At 47.1% G+C, this 25,232-nt stretch overlaps 1 protein-coding gene across 3 annotated transcripts; it reads left to right on the forward strand.

The window, feature by feature from the left end:
* The first annotated feature begins 1,523 nt into the window (after positions 1-1,523).
* SSTR5 (somatostatin receptor 5) lies at positions 1,524-11,314 on the forward strand. Of its 3 annotated transcripts, none has more exons than XM_074885738.1 (2): positions 1,524-1,582; positions 9,314-11,314. In XM_074885738.1, the coding sequence occupies exon 2, from the start codon at positions 9,378-9,380 to the stop codon at positions 10,488-10,490; it is 1,113 nt and encodes a 370-aa protein (XP_074741839.1). In that variant the 5' UTR covers positions 1,524-1,582; positions 9,314-9,377; the 3' UTR covers positions 10,491-11,314. The 3 variants fall into 3 exon arrangements, with proteins under 3 accessions (XP_074741839.1, XP_074741838.1, XP_074741837.1); XM_074885737.1 differs by lacking the exon at positions 1,524-1,582 and adding an exon at positions 2,235-2,295; XM_074885736.1 differs by lacking the exon at positions 1,524-1,582 and adding an exon at positions 3,534-3,728.
* The last annotated feature ends 13,918 nt before the right edge of the window (positions 11,315-25,232 follow it).

The following is a 25,232-nucleotide window of genomic DNA, read 5'->3' on the forward strand; positions in this document are numbered from 1 at the left end:
TTTAGCTCAATATTAGATCTCTTCCCTCTCTATAACCTCAACAGGAAAATGTTAAAGATACATAGATACAGCTATAAAATATTACATGCAGCAAAAAGGACAGACCCAGTAGAACTAAAAAAAGACCACTGTCACATCACAGTTGTGTGCTTGTCCTCCACACATCTCATCTGCCTCACACATTGACCCTCACCACAACAAATCCGGGCCGTCACCCTTCCCACGCGCCTCTGAAGGTCTGTGTGCCCAGCCCACGCTGCCGGCAATCTGCGCCCACACTCATGTGCCAGGAGTTATTTTTCCTCCCATGTTTATTCTGCGGTTGGTGTAACTGATCTTTGGTCTCTGCCTGGGGCCATTAGCCATTAAAAGCACGATGACAGGTAGCGTGCTCGGATAGCCTTTGTGTTCGCTTCATTCAGCCCTGAAACGGAGCGTCGCTGTTGACTTTGGTGGGTGAAGAATTTGACAAACCTTGAGAGCTTTTGAAAATCCTGCCTCTAACAGAGCACGGATGCTGGTAAAAATGCTTTTGGTGAGGTGTTTAGAAGAGAAGTGCTGTTTTCTGCAGGGAAACTTAGGGACCACCGTGTTTTCTCAGCAACTTTTTTTATATATTGCAAATGATAATAAAATGCTAATAATTTATATAAGGGAAATTCATTAAATTAGCCCTATTTTGATTCAAGCTGATATTCACAGTGGGGCTATTGTATCACATTTTGCTTGGCATGTTTTCAAAGAAGGTAATCAAAATCTCCTCTTCTTTTCTGTTTATCATCCCAACTCTATTTTTATCAGATGACTCTCCCCATTGTCATGGCAAGAGCAGACTGGAGTCTTAGTTCAATTTAGCAATACATGACCATAAATACATCAGCAGATTGAATTAGAAAGTGACATGCCACAAGCAGCTTTCTCCTTCTCTTTTTTGCATTCGCACATCTGACTCAATCACAGATCTCTAATTGAAAAGCCTCAGCAGTGGATTAAGATCATATACATTATTACGGAGCACGACGCCTCGTGCATGCTGATGACCACAGGAGCGCCTGGCGGGGGCTCGGCTCACCACAGCCACCCCTCTGATCACCCCCACCGCATACACAGGGGCAAGTGGCCGAGCAAAGGGGCTTAGGTGACACTGGTACGGGTGTTATAGGTAATAGCAGAGGGAGGGTGCGGGGCAGAGTGTGGACAGCTACGTACAACTTTTATTCCACTTGTTGCGCTCAAAGGACAAAATACTTCAGCCCAGTAGAACCCTGGTGAAGCCAGTGGGAATTTAGGAGGGATTAAATCAAACACCAAGTTTAGCCTGGCAGCCTGGATATTAAGCCCCACATCTTTCCACTCGCTAGTAATTTCAGGGCCTGATTTGTAGCCAGCTGGAGTAAAACATCCCCACCTGGGACTTCAGCTCCCGTTCTCCACGGAGAGGCAGGATGCAACCCTGTCCCTCAGTCTTCCCTTTGGCTCAGTGCCTGGGGACAGGAGTGTAAAATAAACGTGATGAAGATGATGGTTCCTCTCCCCTCCCTGGAGGAGCCTGCAAGGCTCAGGGGCTTTCGGAGGAGCAGCGGTGAGTCCCCTGCGCTCGGGGAGGGGGCTCGCTCCCAACGAGCCTGCGGGAGTCTTTAAAAAGACTTCTCGGAGCTGGAAGGGAGCTAGACCAGGGGAGGAAATGCAGATCTCCTGTGACACCCCCTTCCCTTCTCCGTGGGCACAGCGTGGGTGCTCCCAGCCCCTCCCAGGAGCCGCCGCTCTCCTCGCAAGGCGCAGACCCCCCCCCCCCCCCCCCCTCCACCCGTGGCTGGGGGCTGCCGCCTCCTCGGGGGGCCGGCACATAGCAGCGGGCGACAGAGCCAGGTAAGGGAGTCCCTGAGCTTGGGGTGGGGGGCACGGGCATGCCGGGGGGTGGTAGTGGGGGACAGAACATCCCGGCGGAGGGCTGCCGCCTCCAGCACCGACGGCTCCCTACCTCCAGCCCAACTTTCTGCAGAGTGGGTGGCCCCAAGCTGTCTCCTCCCGGGCTGCAGCACCCTCCTCCCCTGCCGTTGCTCCCTGTGTGTCCCCGTCCCCCCCCCCCTCCCCGCCGGAGACAGCCCTGGCCGGGAGACCCGTCCCTCCTCCCCGGGGGAGCGGCCGCGGTCCCCGCCCGCCGCCGCCGGAGGGAAGCGGGGGGTGCGCTCCAGGACCGGGGGGGGGGGGGGGGGGGGGCTACAGCCGGTGCAGCGAGGCAGCCCGGGGGGGTTCATGCCTCTACCCGCCGGAGAGGAGTCCCTGGAGCTGCAGGTAACCGTTGCTGGGGGAGAAGGGAACAGCGAGTGAGGCTGGGGGAGCTTAAAGGGAGAAATGGGGCGGGGGGGGCGAGGAGAGACTGGAGGGATGGGGACGGGGCAGGCTGGGGCTTTGCAAAGCGCACCCCGCTTTTGAGGGCTCTCTGGGATGAACGAGGCAGCGCGGAGGGTTCGGTCCCGTTCGCGGCTCCCCCCCGCCCCAGTTTGCCCTTCTTACGCTGCTTTCGTTGCTGGCGAGCGGAGTGAGCCCGTCCCGGCTGGGGGGGGCTGCTGGGGGGGGGGGGGGGGGGGGGGGGGACGGGACACCCGCCGCCCGAGCGGGGGATATGGTGTTTGAAGCCGGACAGTCCTTCGCATGGCTTGAAAGGGAGGAGAAAAGCACCTGGGGGGGGGGGCTGCGCTGGCACAGCCCCGCACACCACCCGCTCGGCGCTTCCCGAGCCCCACCGTGACCCCAAAAGGTGGCAGAGCCCCAAATGCTGCCCGGCCTGGCGGGAGGGGGGGCAGGGAAAGCCATGGGGGGCCAGAGATGAGCGCACGATGCTCCTTTCTGATAAAACGCGGGAGGGACGTGCAGGGGGTCGGATGTGCTCCAGGGTGGTCAGCAAGAAGGGGATGGTCAAGGTCAAAGCGGAGTCCTGGGAGTAGCCCCATGTGTCTTTCTGCAGCTCCCAGCACCCCCAGGACGGGGCAGGGTTTGTTCCCTGTGCCCCGAAGTGCGGGGAAAGGACAACCCAGCTCCGGTGTTTTGAACTTGGCAGGCTTGCGTTGGGGTAAACGAGAGACTTTTTATAGTTCTGTTGGGGAGGAGACATGGGGGTGACACCAGGCAGCCAGTGCTTAAAGCGCTGGGATCAGGCTGTTTGTGCTGGTGTTGGGAATCCCAATTCCTGGGGAACCCGAGCTCGGTGGCCAGAGCGGGTCTGCGCTGCTGGGGTGGGCTGTGCCCGAGCCCTCGCACCTTGCGAGGTCCCCCCGAGGCTTCTCTCCGGGAGCTGCTCCCCTTTTTGCAGCCAGAGAAGCTGTTGGGGAGCTCCCCCCAAACTGGGGCTCTCCTGGAAGGGGTCCCTGAGCCATAGGGATCTGTGGGTGTCTTGGCTCTCCCTCAGCCTGGGAGCAGACACAGCCCGCAGTTAAATCCTCCTCAGCTGAATTGTCTTTGAATCTGTCACGTCCCTGAAATCAGTTATGTCAGTGGATTGCGGGGGAGAGAGGGGCAGAAGAGAAAAATTTTTGGTAAAAACCCCTGGTTTTAGTGATGTGCCGGTGCAGCAGAGTTCAGCCCCAGCTGCACCTGCCCGGGTGTGAGTGCCGGGGTGTCGGGCTCCACACTTTCCCTTGGCTGAAGTTGCTTAAATCAACCGATCTGAGAGCAAAACCAGAAACATGTGACTTACACGGCTGTGTGACAGGACCAGCTCCGCCAAAGTGAGTAATCTCTGAACATAACAGAGCTTGAAATGGGGGGGGGGGGGGGGGGGGGGAGAAAGAAAAAAAGTATTTAGCAAATATTTGGCAAAAGCAGAAGTGTTTTATGGGCTGTTTGTTTGCAAACTAAAAATAGAATCAGGTAACATCTCTGCAGAGAGCTCTGGGAAACACTGGGCTGGGCTGAGCAGGCTGGTAACTGTTGCCAACTTGAAAATATAGTTCCTAAAGATTTTGATAGTGCTAAAAGTGGCAAGGCATTATTCAACTTTGACTTCAGCTGATCAGGGTTTAGTACCAATACAGCTAGTCAGAACAGAAAACCAAATTAGTGCAAGAAAGTTGTTTTTTTATGTATTCTGTAGAGAAAAATCAGTCACTCCAGGGTTGTTGTGGTTTTGTTTTTTTGAGAAGCATACCCTGAGAAATACCAAATGGCAGACTTTAGCAAAGACAAAGTTCCCATCTGAACTGAATCCTTTTGCTTTTTGACCCCAGGTGGTGGAACAGGGTAGAGTGGGGAAAACCAGAGTTTTGTATATGAAATGATGAGATTTCTGTGCTCCCAGGCAGTTACTGGTTTAGTACAAGAATATTATTATAACAGTAAGAAGTTGGGGAGGTCTTGGCACGATGCTGTGTTTCCCTCCTCCTCGCGCAGAGCCTTGCCTGGATGTTTGTGTTATTTCAGAGCTCTGCCAGGTCACAGCAACTTTCACACCACCACCTCCGGCCTGTCCCCTTCCCCCAGCAGCTCCCTCTCCCTCCTGCAGCAGCAACCCTTGGCTCTCCCTGCTCGGTCCATGGAAATACAACCCGTGAGCCCCACGGTTTGTATCCGAAGAAGTGGGTGATGAACACTCATCCTCCCCCCCCCAAGGGCAAATTTACTCAAGGACCAGGAGAGTTTTTTCTCTGCTTCATTACAGTAAATTGCTCCACTAACACAGCCAACTCCATGGGACAGGGGAAAAACCACAAAGTTCTGCTGCTATTAGATACTTCTTGGATACTTATCCAGGTGTTTTTCTTCCCATTACTACCAAGGCCATCTGTTTTAAAATTGTCTGGATTACCATTTTGTCTGTTCCTGCTGTTGGTTCTGCACCTGGAAGCAGTAATCTGCTGCTCTGTTGTAATTCTCTTCACAGCAATTATGTTTGATGCTGTGTAAGAGGGAGTTATGATTCTGGTGGTAAATAGGCATTGAGATCAAATGTAAAATTAGGTTTCTTTATGTAATCCCTTCTTGATCCCAGCTATACTCATGCAATGCGCTTCATAGAGTTGGGTTTTGGGTTGGTGTTTTTTTTTTTTTTTTTTGTATCACTTTGCTATTGTAACTACAGCCAGGAAGAATTTCAACCTTGTTCTGCCTGGACTGTTTTCAGGTTTGTTCTTCCTTATGTTGTGATGATGCTTCAGTCACTAATGGGCTGCTCTGTGCTGTTAGATGGATACCTGCTCTTGTGCCCAGCAAAAGCACGTTTGTTTAGGATACCTGCTAGAGAAGTTTTCGCAAAGGCTAAAAACCTTCTTCCAAGCAGAACGGTCTGTACCATAACATCTCTGCTGTTTCTTCTCTCAGTTTTCTTGGCCAGGGACACAGGCAGTCAGTTATGTTTAGCTGCAGTGGATGCTTATTTATTTTTTTCAGTGTACTGCTCTGTAAAAGTAGAACATGGAATTATACAAGTGATTACTCTGGATCTATGTTCTTAGCTCCATTGTCCTTTTTGGTTCACGTGTTTTAAGCAGAAAGCACATATTTTTATGGAGTATACCAGTATGATGCCTTGGAGATCAAACACCAAAGGGGAAAAAAATCTGGACAAGAGAAAGTCCCCTAGAGGTGTTTTTTTATTAATCCATTAATTAAGAATACCAAAACAAGTGTATAAGATATCAGTCAGCATGCCTTAATTATATTTAGTCACCCTTTGTTGAGGTTTGTGGTCATTAACTGCTGTAGTGGCAATATTAGTTCAGACAAAATCGCGCTGGTGAGGGGCAAGCTATCAGCTAGACAGGGGAAAATCATCTATGCTCAACAAAGACAGCCAGCAAAACACGCTTTTGCAGGTGTTCAGGGGTTTTTTTTGTTGTTGTTGTTACCATGCCATAATGAATCCCCACATACCAGGGCAAAGGCAATGAGGTTTCAATGGCTTAGTGGATAAAGCACTGAATGAGATCTGGGCTCAGTTTCCAGATCTGGATGACTAAGCACATCACATCCCCAGGCAGTGTACGGAAAATGTTCAGATGATGTTACACCTTGCTGGCACCAAGTGAAGAAACTAAAGTCTTCATAAGAACCTTAGCAAGTGCATTTCCTTCAGAATCCACCTGCTGTTGAAGGGAAAGGTGCAAAATTCATCAAGTGGTACAAAAAACCTGAGAGTAAAGATTAATGTTCACACAAAATGAAGACAAGAGCCCCAACACACTAAAGCAGCAGACTGATAAACTGCTGAAGTATCTCTGACTCCTGGGGATGGTGCAGCAGCAAGAGACGACTGTTAGAGCTGCTGTTGAAGGAGGCTGGAAGAGTTGTGCCCCTCTGTGGAAGACACACAAAGGTCCCTCAAGAAAAACCTTTGGGTGCATCAGGAATGCCAGCAACGGAGGGCTCAAAGAACCTGAGGCCCTTGGCAAGCAGGGATATCTTGCAGCAGGTTATCCACATAAAGCAACTCCTCTTCCTCAGTGCTTCTCCCAAGGCTTGAACTCTAAATGTGGTAGAAGGAGCAACAGGCCTGAAGAGCTTACTGTGTAATTTTATAGTCAACAATTTCAAGGATATCTACTGTGAGGGGGGAAAAAAAAAAGATGTCCATCCTCATTTTTTATAGCACTAAGATGAGAGCTACACATGACTGCATTTCCTGACCTTCCCCTGCTGAGTGGCAGTGCTGGTTCTTTTTACCATCCTATTTTTGCAGTCCCAGAAGAAAACTTTTGCTTTTTGGCCCAGACTGGATGTTGCTGAGCTAGTCTGGGGAGAAGTGCCTTCCCAATGTCAGCACCATACTTGGTCCAAAGATGCAGTTCCATGAATATGAATTTATAAACACAACTGCCTCATCCCATCACCTGTTTCCTTTATATTCTTCCCTTCAAAGATACTGGTAACAGCTGGGTCACACAGCATCTGGGTTGCAAGAAAATGCAATTTTTCAAAGATCAAAACCCTCACAGGTCAAGAGGAGTGTGGTGCTGCTTTGGCTTCTCCCAGATTTCCCACACAAGTAATCTGAGGTTTAATATAACTTTAAAATTAGTTTCAAAACAGAGTGAAAAAGTCCATTCTTTGGCCAGAACTGGAGTTTGCCTTTTCTTATATAAGCCCTAATCCAGTCCTGTTTAATTCACAAGGGGCATGGTCTCAGCTGACCTCTCCCTGCAGTGTGCTGTCAGGGACTGCAGCGACTCTTGCAGGGAGCCCGTAGCTGCAATACCTAAACCCCAAACCCCCTGGTAGCATATTCAGAACCTGCAGATCCTCTCTGCCCCTTTCTCATCCCCAGCTTCAAGCCAACGTTTGTTTGAGCTTTGGCAGCTCTCTCAGCTTTCCCATCCCAGCCACCCTGGATTTCTGATTTCTCTGGTACATCTCCTCCCAGCCACGGAGGTACATGTGAGACACCTACTTCCCATCTGCACATTTCCAAATCAGAACAGCATATTTATGATTACTACTGGTAGCTGGAGGGCCTTCTACTCTCACCCACTGCAGTTTTTCTCACCCAAAGAGAAAGCACAGTAACCAGCCCATGGAGGTGTTTGCATTCCTCTTGGAGACAAGAAGTCTCTTGCCTGCTTACATGATACAGTCTTTTGCTTGTGTTTGAAAGGACTGGTGCACTGTGGGCTGGGTGGTTTGGAATCCAGATTCATGGCCCCAGATTATTATGGAAACCCAGCCATCAGATGACAGGAACAAAAGTTGCTGGGCACGTCCTGCTTGAGCACCTTCACCACTGTCTGCTGGCTGGACTTGGGAGAGGTCTTGGGCCAGATGGATGTTTTGAATCTTCCCTTTTTTATAAGCATATGCTTTAACTTTTTTATAGTGGGCAGCTTTATAAACACCTGCTTAGACCATGTTTAGACAAAGAATGAACAAATATTCATGTGAATCAAGCACACCACAGAAACAGAGTGTTGGGAATTTTCAATCCTTTTCAGATTGTCTAATAAAACATATTCTATTGCCAAATCTGTTCAGCTGTCTGTATCCCTGAAGCTGCCCACTGCAGTTTGGATTTCTTGCAGAAGAAAGGTGTTTTGTAGACAAAAAGCACATTTCAGGGTGAGAAGAGAAGGATTCGGAAACAGTAACAGAAGAATAGTCTTGAGAGATGGGAAAGAAACAGCTTGTTCCTTTCCATTGCAGTCTTTGCATCTGTGTGTGTGTGGCCTGATCCGATGGAAAAGTGTTCTCAGACATGGCCCTTTCCATCTTGGAGTTCATTGATTTTTCTTCCTAGGGTTTTGTCAGTGGTTATGGAGGGGTTTTTTTCCCCACCTACACAGCTGCCAATGTTCCCTGGGGGTTCTCAATTGGTTCTGCCAGGCAGTAAGTGGTATTTGAATATATCAAACTGAGACTGTTTCTATGTAAACAGGGAGACCTGTGAAACATCGTAGCGGAGCTTCAGATAGGAAGAGCCAGGAACTATCTTTGGTTCTGGATTCTGAAAGCACCCAGAGCTTGCAGGGGAGTCAGGCAGGGCTGAGGCAGTCCCTGAGCCTCTCTAGGCTCCCTCTGCTAAGCAACAGCAGAATTGCACCAAATTTGACTCTAAATCTTTTGGTGCTAATGCCAGGGCTGTGCTTTCAGTCTGATTTGTATGTGCTGTTCTGTCAGAGTCTTTCAAAATTATCTTCTAATGTTTTCTGTATCAGTTTTTAGACAGAAAGCTAGGAGGAAAGGTGGGTTCTGGATTTGTGTAGTTTTTTTGCAAGTTGGGAAGTAGAGGGTATTATCCCCCTTGCTCCTTGATTTCACAAAAGAGGAAAATATGTGTGCAACAAGTTATGGAGAGTGATACAGTCCAATGGTGAAGTTTGCTTGCCAAGTGGCACAGGAGGCATGTAAGAATTAACATTTCTCATCAGCAGAGGAAGAACTGGCCTCGTTACCAGCAGGCTTTGGACGCTAACAGCCCACATGCCGGGGCATTCAGACATCTTCGCTGCAAGAAAGCTCCAGCTCTGGCTGTGAAGCGTGATGGCCATCACCCTCTCCCCTCTCGCTTGCGTTTCGTGGCAGGCTGCATGCTGTGTTCCTGCCGTGCAGGCTCTCGTCTTCATAGTTACAGCCAGCTCCGGTCCCACTGCATGGAGCTTGTGAAAATTAGATACCACCATCTACTGGGATGAGCCCTTGGGCTCTCTCATTGTGCAGTTCCTTTGTTCAGGCATTGATCTCATCACAGGTACTAACTGCATAATTCAAACACAGATTCTGACTGTAGATAGAAAATGAAATTATACGTAAAACTTAGTCTACTTTGAATTCACTCTTTCTTTCTCTCTTTTTCTTTCCTTTTTTTTTTTTTTTTTTTTTTTTCCCCTAGGAACAAAATGCCCGTGAAGCTTAATCTCTCTTAGCCTTAAAAGAAAAACTGAGGAGTAGAAGTTATGGATCCTTTATACTTTTCCAACACATTTAGTACAGAAGCTAGTTCCAGCGATGTGAATTCCTCACTGCTGACAAATGTGACGGAGAATGGGACGCTCTCAGAGCAGCCCTCATTCAAATACATCCACAAAGTCCTGATTCCCATCTGTTACCTCCTTGTATGTGCAGTCGGACTCAGTGGCAATACGTTGGTCATTTATGTGGTTTTGCGCTATGCCAAGATGAAAACTGTCACCAACATATACATCTTGAATTTAGCTGTTGCCGACGTGCTCTTCATGCTGGGCCTGCCCTTCCTGGCCACCCAGAACGCCATCTCCTATTGGCCTTTTGGCTCCTTTTTGTGCAGGCTGGTTATGACTGTAGATGGTATTAACCAATTCACTAGTATTTTTTGTTTGACTGTGATGAGCATGGACCGCTACCTGGCAGTAGTTCATCCCATTAAATCAACCAAGTGGAGACGTCCCAGGGTGGCCAAGCTCATCAGTGTGACTGTCTGGACATTCTCGTTCTTGGTGGTGCTTCCAGTCATCATCTTTTCAGATGTGCAGGAAGACTTTCACACCTGCAACATGAACTGGCCAGAGCCTGTCAACATCTGGTCAGCAGCGTTCATCATTTACACATCGGTCCTTGGCTTTTTTGGTCCTTTGTTGGTGATCTGTCTCTGCTACTTGCTGATTGTGATTAAAGTCAAATCTTCGGGGATCCGAGTCGGGTCTACGAGGCGCAGAAGATCAGAGAGGAAGGTGACCAGGATGGTGGTGATCATTGTGGTGGTCTTTGTGTTTTGCTGGCTCCCATTTTACATGATGAACATTGTCAATTTGATATTTATACTTCCAGAAGACCCTGTGTTGGTAGGGGTGTACTTCTTTGTGGTGGTCCTGTCCTATGCAAACAGCTGTGCCAACCCCATTCTTTATGGATTTCTTTCTGACAACTTCAAGCAGAGTTTTCAGAAAGTCCTTTGCCTCCAAAAGGGCAATGGTGTAGAGGATGGTGACCCCATTGAACACAGGCAAGAGAACAGCAGCCGCTTGCAGGAATCAATGTTAACCCAGAGAAATATTGAATTCAATGGACATATGCAGACTAGCAAGGTCTAAGGGCATGGTTTGGTACTGCAAAGCACTTGTAGACCTGGAGAACTTGGGGACTTAAAGGAGAGATGAATTCATAGCAAATCTAAAATCTGGAGACCCACAAGCTCAAATAAATGTACATAGACTTCTCTTCACTCCCCTCCCTTTCCCAGCCAGAAGCGTTATGGGCTATACTGGGCTGTGTGAAGCTCTTAGGGTGTTTTAGCTAAGTCAGATGTGTGTTACCACTTTCTGTACTCTAGAGAACTGATTTACTGGTACACGCTGCTGACTTTGTACTGCTCTAGTGATGCAAAACAACACTAAACCTGTTTTAACTACCTTGTTAAGCTGAGTTTATGGCTGCTTTGCACTGTTGGGATCCACTCAAAGCAGAAAACAGCTCAGATAATATCTTTGGAAGTCTTCAAGGAGATCTCTTAAAAGAAAAACACTATTTCTTAAGAGGAAATTTCATACAAAAAAGGCCACAGCACTGATCTTAAAATTGTGTATGAGCCATGGTTATAGAGTGCTGTGTAGTCCATTTACATTGTTTTACTGTCAACCCATAGAAGAGATTTATAGTATTTGGGAATCTTTCAAACACAGTAAGAAGGAATAAAAACAAGACTAGGAAAACATTGTTGAAAGGGTTCAATGTATTCATGATACTTTCACATTCTAAACCAAACTGCATATAAAATGTAATGTAACCACTTTATTATTATGTAAGTGACAATGATTGTGAAGTCCTGGAAAGCTGTTGTGTATATTTATTGGTTCTGAATGTAAGTATGAACGTGAATATAAACTGTATTTTCAGAAATTAAACCAAGTTCAATCCCCTTCTGACTATCCATTTCATGGCTTTGCCAAGCACTGTCAGGCACTGTGCAAGATACAGCTGAGTCTTTGATGCTTAAATCATCGTAGATGCAATACAGTTGGGTATGGTAGGGCCAAGTACAGGGACCTACGGGGCTCTGTCCTGCTCAGACACCAAAAGGAAAGTCCCTGTGCCTCATGGTGCTTGAGAGCTCAATAGATACACAGAGGTCAAATGATTAATGTGAGACCATATAGTAGGATGAGGGGAGCAAGGAACAGCACCCAGACCCAGTTCCTGCCTCGTATCTGATCCAAGCTGCTTGCACTGTAAATCAAGGACTCTTCATACACAAAAAGGAAGAAAGCAAATTAGATATTTCTTTTAATCCAGGCAGAAACTATTTGTTCTCTGTAGAAATTGCTTTCTACCATCACTGTCACCCACACAGGTCAAACAATCCTTCTGTAAGGAAATTTATTTGTAGACAATAGCAAGCTGGGCAGGGGATACAAAAGGAGAGGGCATCTCAGCTGTCCTTTCAACCTTTGGTGGCCTTCTACAGCATCTCTAAGGGACATGGCTGAGCCACGGCACCAGCAGTAAATATCAGGCTGGTATTTGTACAAGCAGGGCAGATTATTCAAATAACTCTAAACAGAGCATGATGCTGAGATGGTTCTCCTCTAGAGTGCAACCAGGAGAAGGGTGGACAAGAGCGATTAAAGTGAGAGGCCCCGTGATGAAATTACTGAAGACTTTGGGGTTGTCGGCCTTCCACAATGAGATCCAGGTTGCAGTCCTCTCCTCCTTGTAGCTTCGCAAAGGCTCAGCAAGTTCAGCAGAGGAGTCTGAAAATGTTTCAAAGCCAAGTTACCATTATCAGCTAGACCACGGCAGCTTGTTTCCACGAGTCCTGTTGACTGAGGGCTTCGGCACTGCCTGGAAGCAGAGACCTGTTGCTTCTCTTAACTGTCCTTCTCAGGAGCTTGTAGTTCCCAGTCCAAACCATGTCCTGACGTGCACAGTTCAAAATCTACTCATGTTTAGCATCATAAGGTGCTAAAAGCAGGTCTAATTTGTTAAAACATGTGGCACTGTGGTACACAAATACTTCTTAAAATACTCTGCAGAAGGAGAAGTTAAATCCCTGCCCAGAGACCTAGTCACTGGGCTTCTTAATAGGCTAAAACAGACCCTGGATCTACCTGCCTTTCCATCAGCTCTAACAGGCAAGTTCATTTTTGGATTTGTGATCATACCTAAGATATTTCTAACTGATGTTTGGTTGGGAAAAGCATGTTCCTGTTCAGTGATATATATTCTGGCCCACCATGGGTGGGTCCCAACCAGCCTGTACATCTATCTTCACTTCAACAGCCACAGTGGAGGAATGAAAACAAGCTCCTGGGAAGGTGAAAACAGAGTAAAACCTGTTCATCCTCCCAGGCTGTTCCAGGAAAACATTGTGCATCTGCAAATACAAAGAGCAACATTGTGTTATGTCCAAAATATCACCCTGCAGTGAGAGGTGGGGGGTCCTACAGGGAGGTCCCATGGTGGGCCATAGAGCTGCAATGGTCTGTGTATGAAAAATTGAAAAAGCAGGACAACAGCCAGAGCAAAATAATGTTTTGTCCCGTAGGCTGACTCCAGCCAGCAGGACATGTAGCTCAGGGTGGACAGAGCCTTTGCTCCCACCCGAGGGTGTCCCCTCTCATCCATGCAGGTGGAGAACAGACCTGCCTTCATGGCCCCTGGTCCTGAGGGCCAAACACACCAGGCAGGGCTATAGCCTGAGCTAGAACTACTCAGGCCTTAAAACTACTTACTACTCATGTAACTATTTAGCATGAACTCATAGGATGGACAGATTCCTAAACAAGTTCTTGCTCCCTCCCACTGTTGCTGTGTATATATATATGCACCATTTTCCTTCTCCGTGCCATCATACGTGGCCACACTCACCTTCCCCAAGCACAAGAGCACAAGAACTCACCAGATACAATGAGAGACAATTGCAGGATGTATCCAGAGCCTGGTCCTTCCTTTGGGCCATTAGTAGGTACATTTAGGCTTCTCACAGCAGCAGGCTGTAGCCCACCTTCCATACACCTGCACTATATCACGACTGTTAATTCAAAATCACAGCACAACCAGGTTTACAATGATTAATTAAGTCATGCAATATCTATTATTTCCGGAATTATCAGGCTGTTCCAGGCATAAATCAACTCTCTTATCAGTTCTTGAGACACGTGGAGTAATTAGTGCAGGCCTTTATGTCATCTCTGCCAACTCCATCTGCCTCCAGTTGATTAGCCAGAAGTTCTTCTCCAGTGACAGAATTAGAAAAACCCATTTTAGCTCACAGATCATTTTGCAAGCAGCAGTAATAATTAATGCTCTCACAGAGGGAGGGTGGCCCATGTATGCAGCGTTGGTAGCTTGCTCTGCAGAAGCACGGGGATGCATAATTCAAGTCAAAATGTGTTGCTGAGTACATCTATGACATCGTCCATCACCAGCCTGATCCTCTGGAGCAGCTGATCTCTTGAGCACATGGAAAATTATCAGAATGAAGAAACCAGAGGGTCGTTCACACTAGCAGCAAAGCTGAGCAATGCTGGTTGCTCTCACCAGCTATATGCTATATTAGTATTGGCTGTGGAAGTAGCAAGACACAGTTATGAGCATAAAATAGCTGAAATGCCAGGGCGAGATTTAGGAATTTGCCCCTGAGGCTGTGAGACCTGCCTAAGTCACTTCACCCCTTGTACATCAGTTTGTGTATCTGTAAAACTGGGAAGAATGGTACTGACTTCTGTCTTACAGCATTCAGGGCTGAACGTCAGCACCGAAAAAAACCCACCTTATAATTTTCTGTCTCATACCAACGTGCTTGAAGCTCCATAAAAATCAGAGCTGGCAGTCTTGGGGAGAGGCAATGCATCGGGGACCGGAGGGGAAGGGTGTCATCACTGCCAGTCCTCACTAGTATTTTCCTAAGGCTGCCTGAGAGAAGGGCTGCTTGGGCATCTCAGTCTTCATTTTTAAGAGAGATCATTTCACTTGGGGATTATGAAGTATTACTGATAAACCTGAAGGAAGTGCTCCCAACAGCCTCGAAACCAGCAGTCTAACAGAAACCTTTTATATGCTTGGGACTAGCAGCAGCACCAAGAGAATTAGAATGTGCAAGGAGCAGCAGTCTCATACTTAGCCTTTTATATTTTAAAATAAGCTTATAGCTGGGGCAGAGACCGGCATATGGCATAGAGAAGTTGTGAGCTGGGTACTGGTTGGCAAGAAGGCTGCTCAGAATAGAGATGGGGGAATTTGAAGTCAGACAAAACCACCAGCAGACTCAGGGTGGTGGTTTGAGGACAGAGGGTAGATAGCAAACCCAAAATGTCCCTCCAGACATTTCCTCCCAGGATCTCACACCCCTTTTAGACATCTTTCAGGCTGGGGTGTATCAGACCCCAGGGATTGCAGGAGTGTTACTTTAACACAAAAGTAAAATGGCATTGCCAGAATAAGTCACACACCTAGAGATTAAGCAATATAATGAGAAGGAGATGGAAGCATAAACTCCAAAACCAAAGAAAATAAAAAACCTCCTCAGTGGATTAGGTAAGAACACAGAAGAACTGAATATGCTCACAAGACCAACACATGAGTAAAAATTGGCAGAGTTGAAATATCGATGATTTCTGGGTAACTTCTTATTTTCTCTTCAGGGAAAAATCTAATATTCATTTCAAACCTCTCTGAGCATGGGAGAGAGCTAAAGAGGTGTGATAAATGAAGATCCAGAGTTTTATTGCTCTGTCACGTTAATCTGGTGCAGTATCAGGAGACACCAGTGTAACGATAATCTGGTGCATTAGGGATACTCTGTTTTTCTTTCCATGATGATTTTATAACATGCTGGAAAGAAAAGCCAACAGTGTTTCATGCCAAGATGCTTTATAAACATTAATATTGTGCTAACAAAAGCATCATCTTTTACCACAGAGGAAGAGTTTTAGTGCAAACTATAAGCCCTTTGTGTACCCAGAGAAATTTCTCTGTTCATTTCTCTGGCTCAGAGTCAGGTCAGTGTGTATTGTGTGGAGTTACCATGCACTAATCATCCACCATGGTCTTCAGGTTTATGCTACAGAAATTCTCTTCACATTCCTCTATTAAAACATTCTGGACCAAGTATACAATTTATGCATCAAATGAACCAAAACCAAAAATTGGTTGGATATTTTCTGGGTCCTAAAAAGTCTTTTTTTCAAGTAATTTGGCTGTTGCTTATGATGGTAACTCTTAGGTCTCTCCCCTCGCTGGGCTGTTCTCTCAGCTCATTCCACGGGTGGCAGCACTGGCATGTCCAAGCCAGCCCTGGAGCTTACTCCTACATCAAGATGATTGAACAAAAGTGGAGCAAATCAGTGCTGATTTCAGTGAAAAATGAAATTTGCAGTCCATGATGAATCCTTGCTTAGTCCTTGTTGATCACCCATTTTTTTCAATGGCTCATTTGATGTTTGGGCCATAAGTGACCATCAGAAAGGCACAAAGGATGCTGAAAAGCCCGATCTACATGCTGATCAAGCCAGGGATCCTCCTTCCCTTGATTTCAAAGGAAACTGGTCTTGATAAAGCGCTGAAGATTGACTCCGTAAAAGAAAGAATGGCACCAGAATACGGAAAAACTCAAAAGTGTCTGAATTTCCTTCTAATTCCTCTCTTGACTTACAGCGGGGGAGCAGGACTTGGCTTCTATTAATTTGCCATAAAAAAATAGAGAAAACATTTTAGAAATGTGTGCAGCGTGTACCCATGAGATTGAAAAAAGCTTTCCATTAGGCTAATGACTGATTTGTTTTCTAATTTAAAAAGAATCAAAACTAATTTTATTTACTAAGCAGACAGTAATGGTCACGCTCAAGTGAATGCATAAATGTGCATTTCAGAAGGAATTCTGGGTTTGCAAACACATTTAATTCAATGCAATATATTCCCATAAAAACAGGGGAGCTAATGAGGAAGGGATGACTGTCCTGTCATGCACTTTCTGTGAGGAAAAGATGGGCTTGTGCTTATGATGTCAACTTAGGACTCTACAGATCTTGGTTCACTTCCTAATTATAATCTTACAACTTTGGTGTGAGGTGATTCCCAAAGTTTTCAGCCTGTAAAACTAACTCAGTGCCTCCTTTCTCACACCTGTCCTACATGGCAGAGAGATTTGAAAGTCCCATCGCAAAGTGCGTGTTCGGTGCCAGCACCGTGGAGTGTACGTGAGTTTTGTCAAAGTCTTGCAGGAGTAGTCGCTTTTTATAAAAAGGGTAAGTTCTGCTGCATTGATTTTGTGTGTCTCTGACATAAGTCTCCTTTCCCTTTTTGGGTGGGGGTTTTGCTGGTAAAAGCTGTGCTAGATTGACAATCAGGTGGCTCTCATTGACAATGCATCTCCAGAAAATTTGCAGCTTGCTCTGGGCACTGCGAGCCTGCTTGTCATTACCCTCCCTGAGAAGGACAACTTTGAAAGAAAATTGGGTTTCAGTGTGTCTCTTGTGGGGTAAAGGATTGAATAGATCACACAAACCAGGCCTTGATGGATCATCCACCACGTTAACCACCATCCCTCAGCGGCACGGTCAGGATGATGATGCTAAGCCGTGCCAAGAAATACCTCCACGAAACCTGGGTAAGTACTCAGTGTGACAGGTACCAGCCATGTGCAACACTCGGCAACCACAACAGCGATTAGGCAAATGGTTTATGAGCCAGATAACTTTTACCAGCGCTTAGGGGTTATGTATGTGTGTGCAATATAGGCTAGAAATAATATCCTCACTTTATGGAGAAAATGCAGGTAATTTGTACACAGTGACAGAAGAGGAGGAATGAAATTGGGGTAAAGCCTTGGGAAATCACATCTCTGAAGCACATGAAGGAACATTTCATCATGCAGCATGAAGTAGGGTCTTTGACATCCTGAATGCTGAAACGGGAATGAAACCCAGGCTGCTGGAGCCTGTCTTAGTCCTTCTGCAGTCAGACTTGCCTTTGATATATGCTCCGTCTTATCTGTTGTAGTCTATGTTCAATCGCACTCAGCTTCGCCTGCAATTTCCCTCCCTATCTCTGAGCCATGGACATATTTCCTGCCCTCTGAGCAGACCTACGTGAGCAGGGTGCTGCTGAGCTTCACGTGTTGAGGCATTTCATTCAGACTGCCTCAAAACCCCTACACTTGTCTGAATTAAAATTAAAAAGAAAACTGGATCCGTCCTTTCCTCCTCCATGCAAATCGCCAGTATAACCAGGCACTTCTGGCTTTTGTAAGAGGTTTTGCATCCAACATCAGTTCAGGTTTTATTCTTCAGCAGCTGTTTGGACAGTTGCTGCCATCCTGTCTGTCGGAGCAAGAGAACTCTCAGCAACAGGGCCATAGTACCAGAGACCTTTAGTGGGTGAGTTATCAACCTGCATCTGCCAGGTTGTGCTGATGACTGATTTCAAACCACAGCCAGTGGAAGGATTCTGCCAGCGCTTTATAACCAACCATGCCTTTTCTAAATAGGACCGACTGATTTTATTCTCTGCTGGTTGCTAATGACTGGAATATACGCCATAGAATCATAGCATCATAGGATAGTTTGGGTTGAGAAGGGACCTTAAAGATCATCTAGTCTCAACTCCCCTGCCATGGGCAGGGACACCTTCCACTAGCCCAGGTTGCCCAAAGCCCCGTCCAACCTGACCTTGAACCCTTCCAGGGAGGGGGCAGCCACAGCTTCTCTGGGCAACCTGTGCCAGGGCCTCACCACCCTCACAGGGAAGAATTTCTTCCTTATCTCTCATCTAAATCTCCCCTCTGTCAGTTTAAAACCATTACCCCTAGTCCTATCCCTACATTCCCTGATAAAGAGTCCCTCCCCCCTTTCCTGTAGCCCCTTTAAGTCCTGGGAGGCTGCTCTAAGGTCTCCCCAGAGCCTTCTCTTCTCCAGCTGAACCCCCCAACTCTCTCAGCCTGTCCTCACAGGGGAGCTGCTCCAGCCCCCCGAGCATCTTCATGGCCTCCTCTGGACCCGCTCAAGCAGGTCCGTGTCCTTCTGATTTTGGTGCCCCCAGAGCTGGACCCAGCACTGCAGGGGGGTCTCACAAGAGCGGAGCAGAGAGGGAGAATACCTTCCCTCGCCCTGCTGCCCACACTGCTCTTGATCCAGCCCAGGGTACAGTTGGCTTTCTGGGCTGAGAGCGCACATTGACCGTGCTGTGAAAACACAGAGATTATTACGAAGCAGCAGTGTGATCTATGAGAAATATGTCATTTCTGTTGCTAAAATAACACAAAAAAGGCAGGGAACCATCTTTTAGGAACACAAATAGATTATTAATTTATCTTTTCCCCCACAATGACAGAACAAAAGACAATGTATTTCTTTTCCCTGGCCACTGTTAACTGTTTCAAGCTGAGCCACAGCGTCGAAATGCCCCTGTCCAGCCCAAAGGCATTTATATGCAGCTGTTGTTCTCTCCAGCCCTTCAATCCACTGCGAGCAAGATTTATGCTCTGAAGGATGATGAGAACGGGCATATTATTAATCATGAAATCCATCCTCTATCCCAAAAACCTGATGGAAGAGGTCCCACAGAGATGCTAACGCTGTATTTGCCAACTCCTGTGGTTGCTCCCAGGAGCCTGGCTGATTTGCCTTTGCTGGCTGGCAAAGTGCAGGCATGTGAAGTGTCTGCCTGCACTGAACACACCTGCCACACGCAATAGCTGAAGGACAGGGCTGTCCCACTGGGACGTCAGCCCCATAGCCACTTGCTCCACCTACACCTGCCCAAAAATTGGCCTTGGTCCCCCCTCACCTGCCTGTCCCTGGTTGGCAGCGGGTGATGCAGCTCCCTGCTGCTCTAGCAGCTCAGGTGAGCCCTCTATAACCCATTTCAGTCCAAATCAAACAAGTTAGAAAAGGTTTGTTACTGAAACCCTCACCTGGGCTCAAATGGGCTCACAGGTTTTGCTTTTTCATGTGTTACTCTCCATGTTTAGCAACTGATAAATCAGTGCTATCGCACCTCTTGGTTACATAGTAATGGTGATGGATAGACACTCTCTCCCCTACACCTGTTTTGGGGTTTGGGTTTTTTTAACCCATTTCTGAATATTTTCTTGTTTTCTCTCCCTTTTGATCATGCACTAGAGTTTGGCTGAATGATCAAAGGTGGTGTAGTCAGTGCATGGTGAATTAAGCCCTATCCTCAGGTTATGTCTGTGCAGATCAAGAGCAGCAGGAAAACTATCTTAGACTTTAAAGAAAAGAGAATTTGGCACTGAGGTCAATGAAGGGGAATCAATTGCAGGAATTTTAGCAAAGTTTTTTTGGTTTGTGACAGGGAGGACTCATGGTCTGGCACAAAAATGCATCAGGTAGGGTAAAAACAGATGGGGCCATCCCATGAGACTTCAGCTCACAGAGTCAACATGATTGCACCCAGAAGGAGGTGTAGAGGTGTAACAGGAAAAGACAGAGGTGCAAACTGGTCTGGTGTCATTGTACCACCCTATTTAAAGCCTAAATTAGCCATCATGCAAGTACAGCCATGTAAATCCAGCTTGGCTGGCCCATGAGAGTGGTTTTACATTTCTGGTCAATATTGGTGTAACTACTGATTTACAGTGCTATTTTTCACTAGTATTAGTGAAAAGCCAGTTGGTACTGGGCATGCTTATTGCAGTGGTGCCTGCACACCAAGAAGAGTGCTCCTTGGTGCTAGAGGCTGCACAAAGGCAGAGTGGGGCCCCTAAGTAGCAGGTGATGGGAGAAGCAGGGCACGGGAGCAGAGCAGAGTGGTGTTCCTGCGTTTGTGCACTTAGCCAGCATAAAAAAACATGTGGTCTTTACCTGGTAAAGATGTAAATGAGAGAGCATGGGATGAGGGATGGGGGATGGCAGCGAGACAGGCAGTTCTGGGGCCTCCTGTGGCTTGTAAGCATTTCAGGTTTTTCACCTCTTTCTTCCTTTCTCCATCTCCACACAGCTTGCGATTAACATCAGCAACCTTCCGTCAGCTCATTCTGTATGTGCATAGTTTATGATGAGGCATGTCTTGAGATTCTAGGTAACAAACCAGAAACGACTAAACCCCTCTGCCTCACAACTCAATAGCGAGTGGGCTATTTTCCATAGAGATCTGTGAGAGTTGTGGTGGTGGTGTGGGAGCCAGTGTTTTAACAATTTCCACCTCATGAGGACATTTGCAGACTTCAGGATTTGACTCAGGGGTGTGGTCCAGTTGTTATTTTGGGATGTGTCCCCCTTACTCCAGCCTCCCCCTTGGTGCATGCCTGCCTTCACCCATCCACTCCTCCCGCAGTGCTTCGCTACTCCCCGGCCCTAAATACTTTCTCCCTCCCATGTTCTGCCTCATGATCCTGGATTTTGCTGCTCTGTAGAGAGAATAGGTGCCTGTGTTAAATTTTTTCCAGTTCCTGCTGTTGCCTCCTGCCTGGCCCCAAGTTGTGCTAGCCTACATCTCATCCACACTGGTCTCACCTACAAATCCCCCAAACAGCCCATCACTCCTGTTTTCTTTGATGCCTTTTCTGGTCTCTGGGAGGACAGGGGGTTTGCAGCATTTGGGTACCAGATTTGGGGCAGGGAAGACAATTCTTCCCCACTCACGTTGCCAGAGTGAGAGCTTGGCTGTTGAAGGCGGTGTTACGAGGTTCTAGATGCTCAGAAGTGGGAACTGAATTTGCAGGCCCCAGAGTACATTTTTTGGTGTATATACCCAGCAGTGAAACCACAGACAGCTCGACATCCATGGGAGTCAATCTGAGGAGTGTAGTGTGTGGTTGGCCAGATGATGCCTGAAAACCCAGCTCGGAGGGAGCAACAAGGCTGTTTCACTGGCATAAGTGTGTAACTGCTTGTGGATTTTACCACCTACTTATCCTGGCTTGATTTATGAATTCAGCCAGGAAAATCTTCTTCCTTGGAAAGAAAAAGGACTTTAATAAATGAAGATGAATGGGAAAGAATTAAAGCCTGGCATTGCATTAGCAGAGCAAAGAGGGTTTCTCTCCTTCCTCCACAGAATTTGATCATATTTGGAATTAACCAAGAAAAGTTTTATCTGAGGAGTGAGACACCTGAAAAACAGGCTAATAAAACTGAGATCAAAGCAGGGAATGCAGAAGTTGTGTCTGCCCTGTGCTCTTGTGTGTGCATGGATGCTGGCTCTGTCTGTCCGACCCATGTGTGGGGTTGCCCCCTCTAAGCTGCTGTCTGAGGCAGGGGTGAGACCAGCCTGGCAAAACAGGCAGTAATTGTTCTTGTGTGCTTGCCACCCTTCCTACTGCCAATCACAGCCTCGGGGAAACATCTGAAATCAATCAGCTGAACATCCAGATCACTGTCAAGCCCAAGTGTGGAGCTTTATTCCAAACCTGCTATTGAGTGTGCAAAGCTGTTGTGAAAACAGCTGCCTGTGCAAGGGCTGCAAGCACGTTCTGGGGAATAAGAAGAAAAGAACTGCTTTCTGCCCCTTTTAATGTTTGCCTTCTAACAGAATAGGGAGATATAAACAGGGCTCCCTCCAGCATAGCAGTGCACCTGATACCATCCGCTATGGCATGAAGAAAACTCATTCTTGCATTATCCTAGTGGTGGAGACTGTCTTCCCCGCTTTGATTAACTTTCAGCCCTGTTTCCTCTGGTCCCAAGTCAACATTAATCTTAATTATGTCTCAGCTAACAAGCCTCTAAGAGTTTATTAAACAGGCTTTTGTGTTCCCTAATTGAAAATCTCAGTGCAAAGCATTTCAGCGCTGCTTCTGACTCTCACGTTGCTTTGACAAATTGCTATGAGAGGCTGGCGGAGGGGCGAGGGGATGAGGGCACTGTTCATAACGCCGCCGTTTCACTCACCAGCTGCTGCCGCGTCCGGGAGGGGAGCTGATGAGGAGAGCTGGGAAGTTGGTCTCAAACACAGTGGTCCTCTTGGGAGGACAGTGGTATCTGAAACGCCGGTTGTGGAAATGCCTGATGTACAAACACAGCCGCAGTGTCTCTAAAAAAGAAGGGCAGGGCTGCCAGGGATGATGCGTGGGTTGGAGGGCTCTTCACTAAAGAGTAGGCAGACCCTGTAGTTCTCGGCAGCAGCAGTAATATCCTGCAGGGAGCTGAGGTCTTTCTTCTCAGGACAGGAGGTTTTTTTCTCAATTGCACTTGCTTTGCAAGACCTAGTTCTCCTCCTTCCCAGAGACACCCACACCTTCCCCCAGCTCCATCACCTCTCCTGCAGTTTTGACCTTTTCTTCTGTTCTTCTCATCCTTGGATCTGCCTCACCTCCATTTTAATCCTACTGCATCTGTCCTGCCCCTTGGAGGGATCTGTGGACCCGACCTGAGTCACGTAGGGAGCTTTATCACAACACCAACTGCAGGCACAGTGTCACATCATGTACTACAAGAATTTACAATTAAGGTTGGTCTGAAAAGGTATCATTCTGGGTCCTGGTTTTGAACAGGGGCCAGACCTACCCCACCTCTGCTCCCACTAGCCCTAGGTCAGGATTGGGACCACAGTTACCGGAAAATAGATGTTCCAGCGAGAAGCCTGCCTGCCAACATTTTCGTTGATAATGTTGCAATGCATCATATTTAATGAGCAAATTTAGGAAAGCTTTCAATGCATCGATTTTCAGATAAGACAGCCAAATGACCTTTCCAACAAACAACTGTCTGGGGAATTCGGTTTCATAACGAATGTCTGTCCCCAGGTGGGGTTAGAGGAGGAAGCGCAGTGGCAGCTGCAGCCAAGAGAACATGTAGGGTCTGCTTGCCGCTCCCAGGGAGAATCCAGCCCCTGGGTCAGCCCTCCTGGGCTCTGAGGTATCATCCCCTCAGTGTGGCCCAGATAAAGCAGTTCAGTGTTAATTTGGCAGCTCTTTTCCTGGCCCTGGGCTTTTTTTCCAGGAGCAGATATGCTCCTTGCAGGTCTCCTCCATGGCTCCTGCAGACCATCTACCCTGATGCTGTGCAGCCGTTGCCCCATGGGATCCTCTCCTTACCCCAGGAAGACTTTCCGCAGACTTGAGTTATGCCTACAGAAGCTCCACTCACTCTTTTTCTAAAGCCTATACACTGCTCTTGGGGAGACAGGGGTTTCCCCAGCAGCTTGGCAGTGGATTTCTGAGGAGCCAGGCAAGCTGACAGCATCTCTGAACACATTTCATCAAAACATGTCATGCTTTGACAAAGACTGACAAATTCAGATGAAAATCTGTCCTCCCAGCCAGCCATTCTCAGAAAACAGACAGAAGTGACACTCCCCAATGCAGTTATTTTTTTTACACATTTCAAATCCAGTCACTAAGCCTGAGGGACTGACTGACATTTTTAATACCTCGACAGACAATTCTTCAAATTAAAACTTCCTATTCAGCTTTAACTATTCCTTTCTTGGCCAACCCTTTGATTCACTAAAATATTACAAATGTTAGCTCTCCTGCTGCGCTACTGAAAACAAACACCCACGTGCACGTGAAGGTCAAGGAAGCCTTGCCCTGTGCCCATCTGACCTTCATAAAGTTGAAAAATATATTTGTTTGTTGCCATTTCTGTTTAAGTCTCTAGTTATGAATATTCATTGAGATTCATGCAGACCTCTCAATAAACAAATATTCAACTGCTGGATAGCGAAGTGCTTTGCTGAAGTATGTGTGCAAAAGTAAAACAAGCATCAGCTGGGATAAAGGAACACCTTTCTTAAGTGTATCACTTTTTATTCCAGTAAAAATGGGTGTAAGTGAGGGGGGAAAAGTCACATATTCAGTTTGTATAAGTGGCATTTGCAGAATGCAGCAACTCCAAACGGCAGCTTCTGGGTGGGTATCTCAGAGGAGTCAGGAGTGACGTGGGATTAATGTGCTTCACCAGTGACTTCTGGCCTCCTGGGTTTCAGTAGGGTGGCCACGGACTCCCCTGGCATCAGGATCTCTGTCTGGTTGCTCTCTAAGGGAGGCAGCACCCAGGCACAGACCTGAATTGGGGCCTGAGGCAGAAGCATATCCACAGCCCAATGGATTTACATCGGAGTAAGAGCAGAGCCAGGGATGATATTTTTACTCCTTCCCTCTTTGAGTTGCAGCTAAATGTAGTCTAACTTCCAAAACCAGTATCGCTTATGTGTGCCTTAATGTAAACCCCCCCGGGACTAGCAGGATCCTAAGAGACTGTTCAAACCAGATCTCTGTTCCCTGAGGCTCTGTGTGCTGCTGGCCCCAGGGACGGGGTTATCACTGGGATCCAAATGTTTTCTGCGACATATGGTCCTGGCACAGACTTGATACATGCAGCAGTATCCTCAAAAATCGCAAGGCCATGTTTCCAGCATGTGCAAACGGTGCCTTTCCCCTGGTCCTCCTAACTGCCCATTACCTTCTGCAACCAGAAAACAGGCAAAAGTTGCTAATTTTGTACTTCTGTGGTTTGTTCCCAGAACGGCTTATCCAGCTCCACCATCTCAGTTACCCGAAATGTCTTAGTTGGTCACCTCAACCTGCACTTTGTTTTCATGTCACATTTATTCCTGCACATTTTTGTATTGTTTGAATAACTCCATCTAAATCCAGCCTTGTTGCTATGAGATGGATGATGCTTTGGGGTTTCTGTGTTCTCTCTCTCTTTCCTGCTGTAATCTCATAACACTTAATCCTTTGTATCTCTTCATCTTTCCCTGAAAAGTCACTAAAGGGGAAAGCTTTCTCTACTTGGTCTCTTACCATGTATAACTTGAGCCTTTAAGCTCTCGATCCAGGTTTCTGACCTCGAGCAATGAGTCGACCCAGACATCAGATATGTCCTGTTCCCTCAGTCTACTCTCCATTTCCTAGGATGAACTTTTAGAGTTGC

The sequence above is a fragment of the Strix uralensis genome, chromosome 16 (genome assembly GCF_047716275.1).
Source record: "Strix uralensis isolate ZFMK-TIS-50842 chromosome 16, bStrUra1, whole genome shotgun sequence".
In the NCBI taxonomy this organism is placed as follows: domain Eukaryota; kingdom Metazoa; phylum Chordata; class Aves; order Strigiformes; family Strigidae; genus Strix; species Strix uralensis.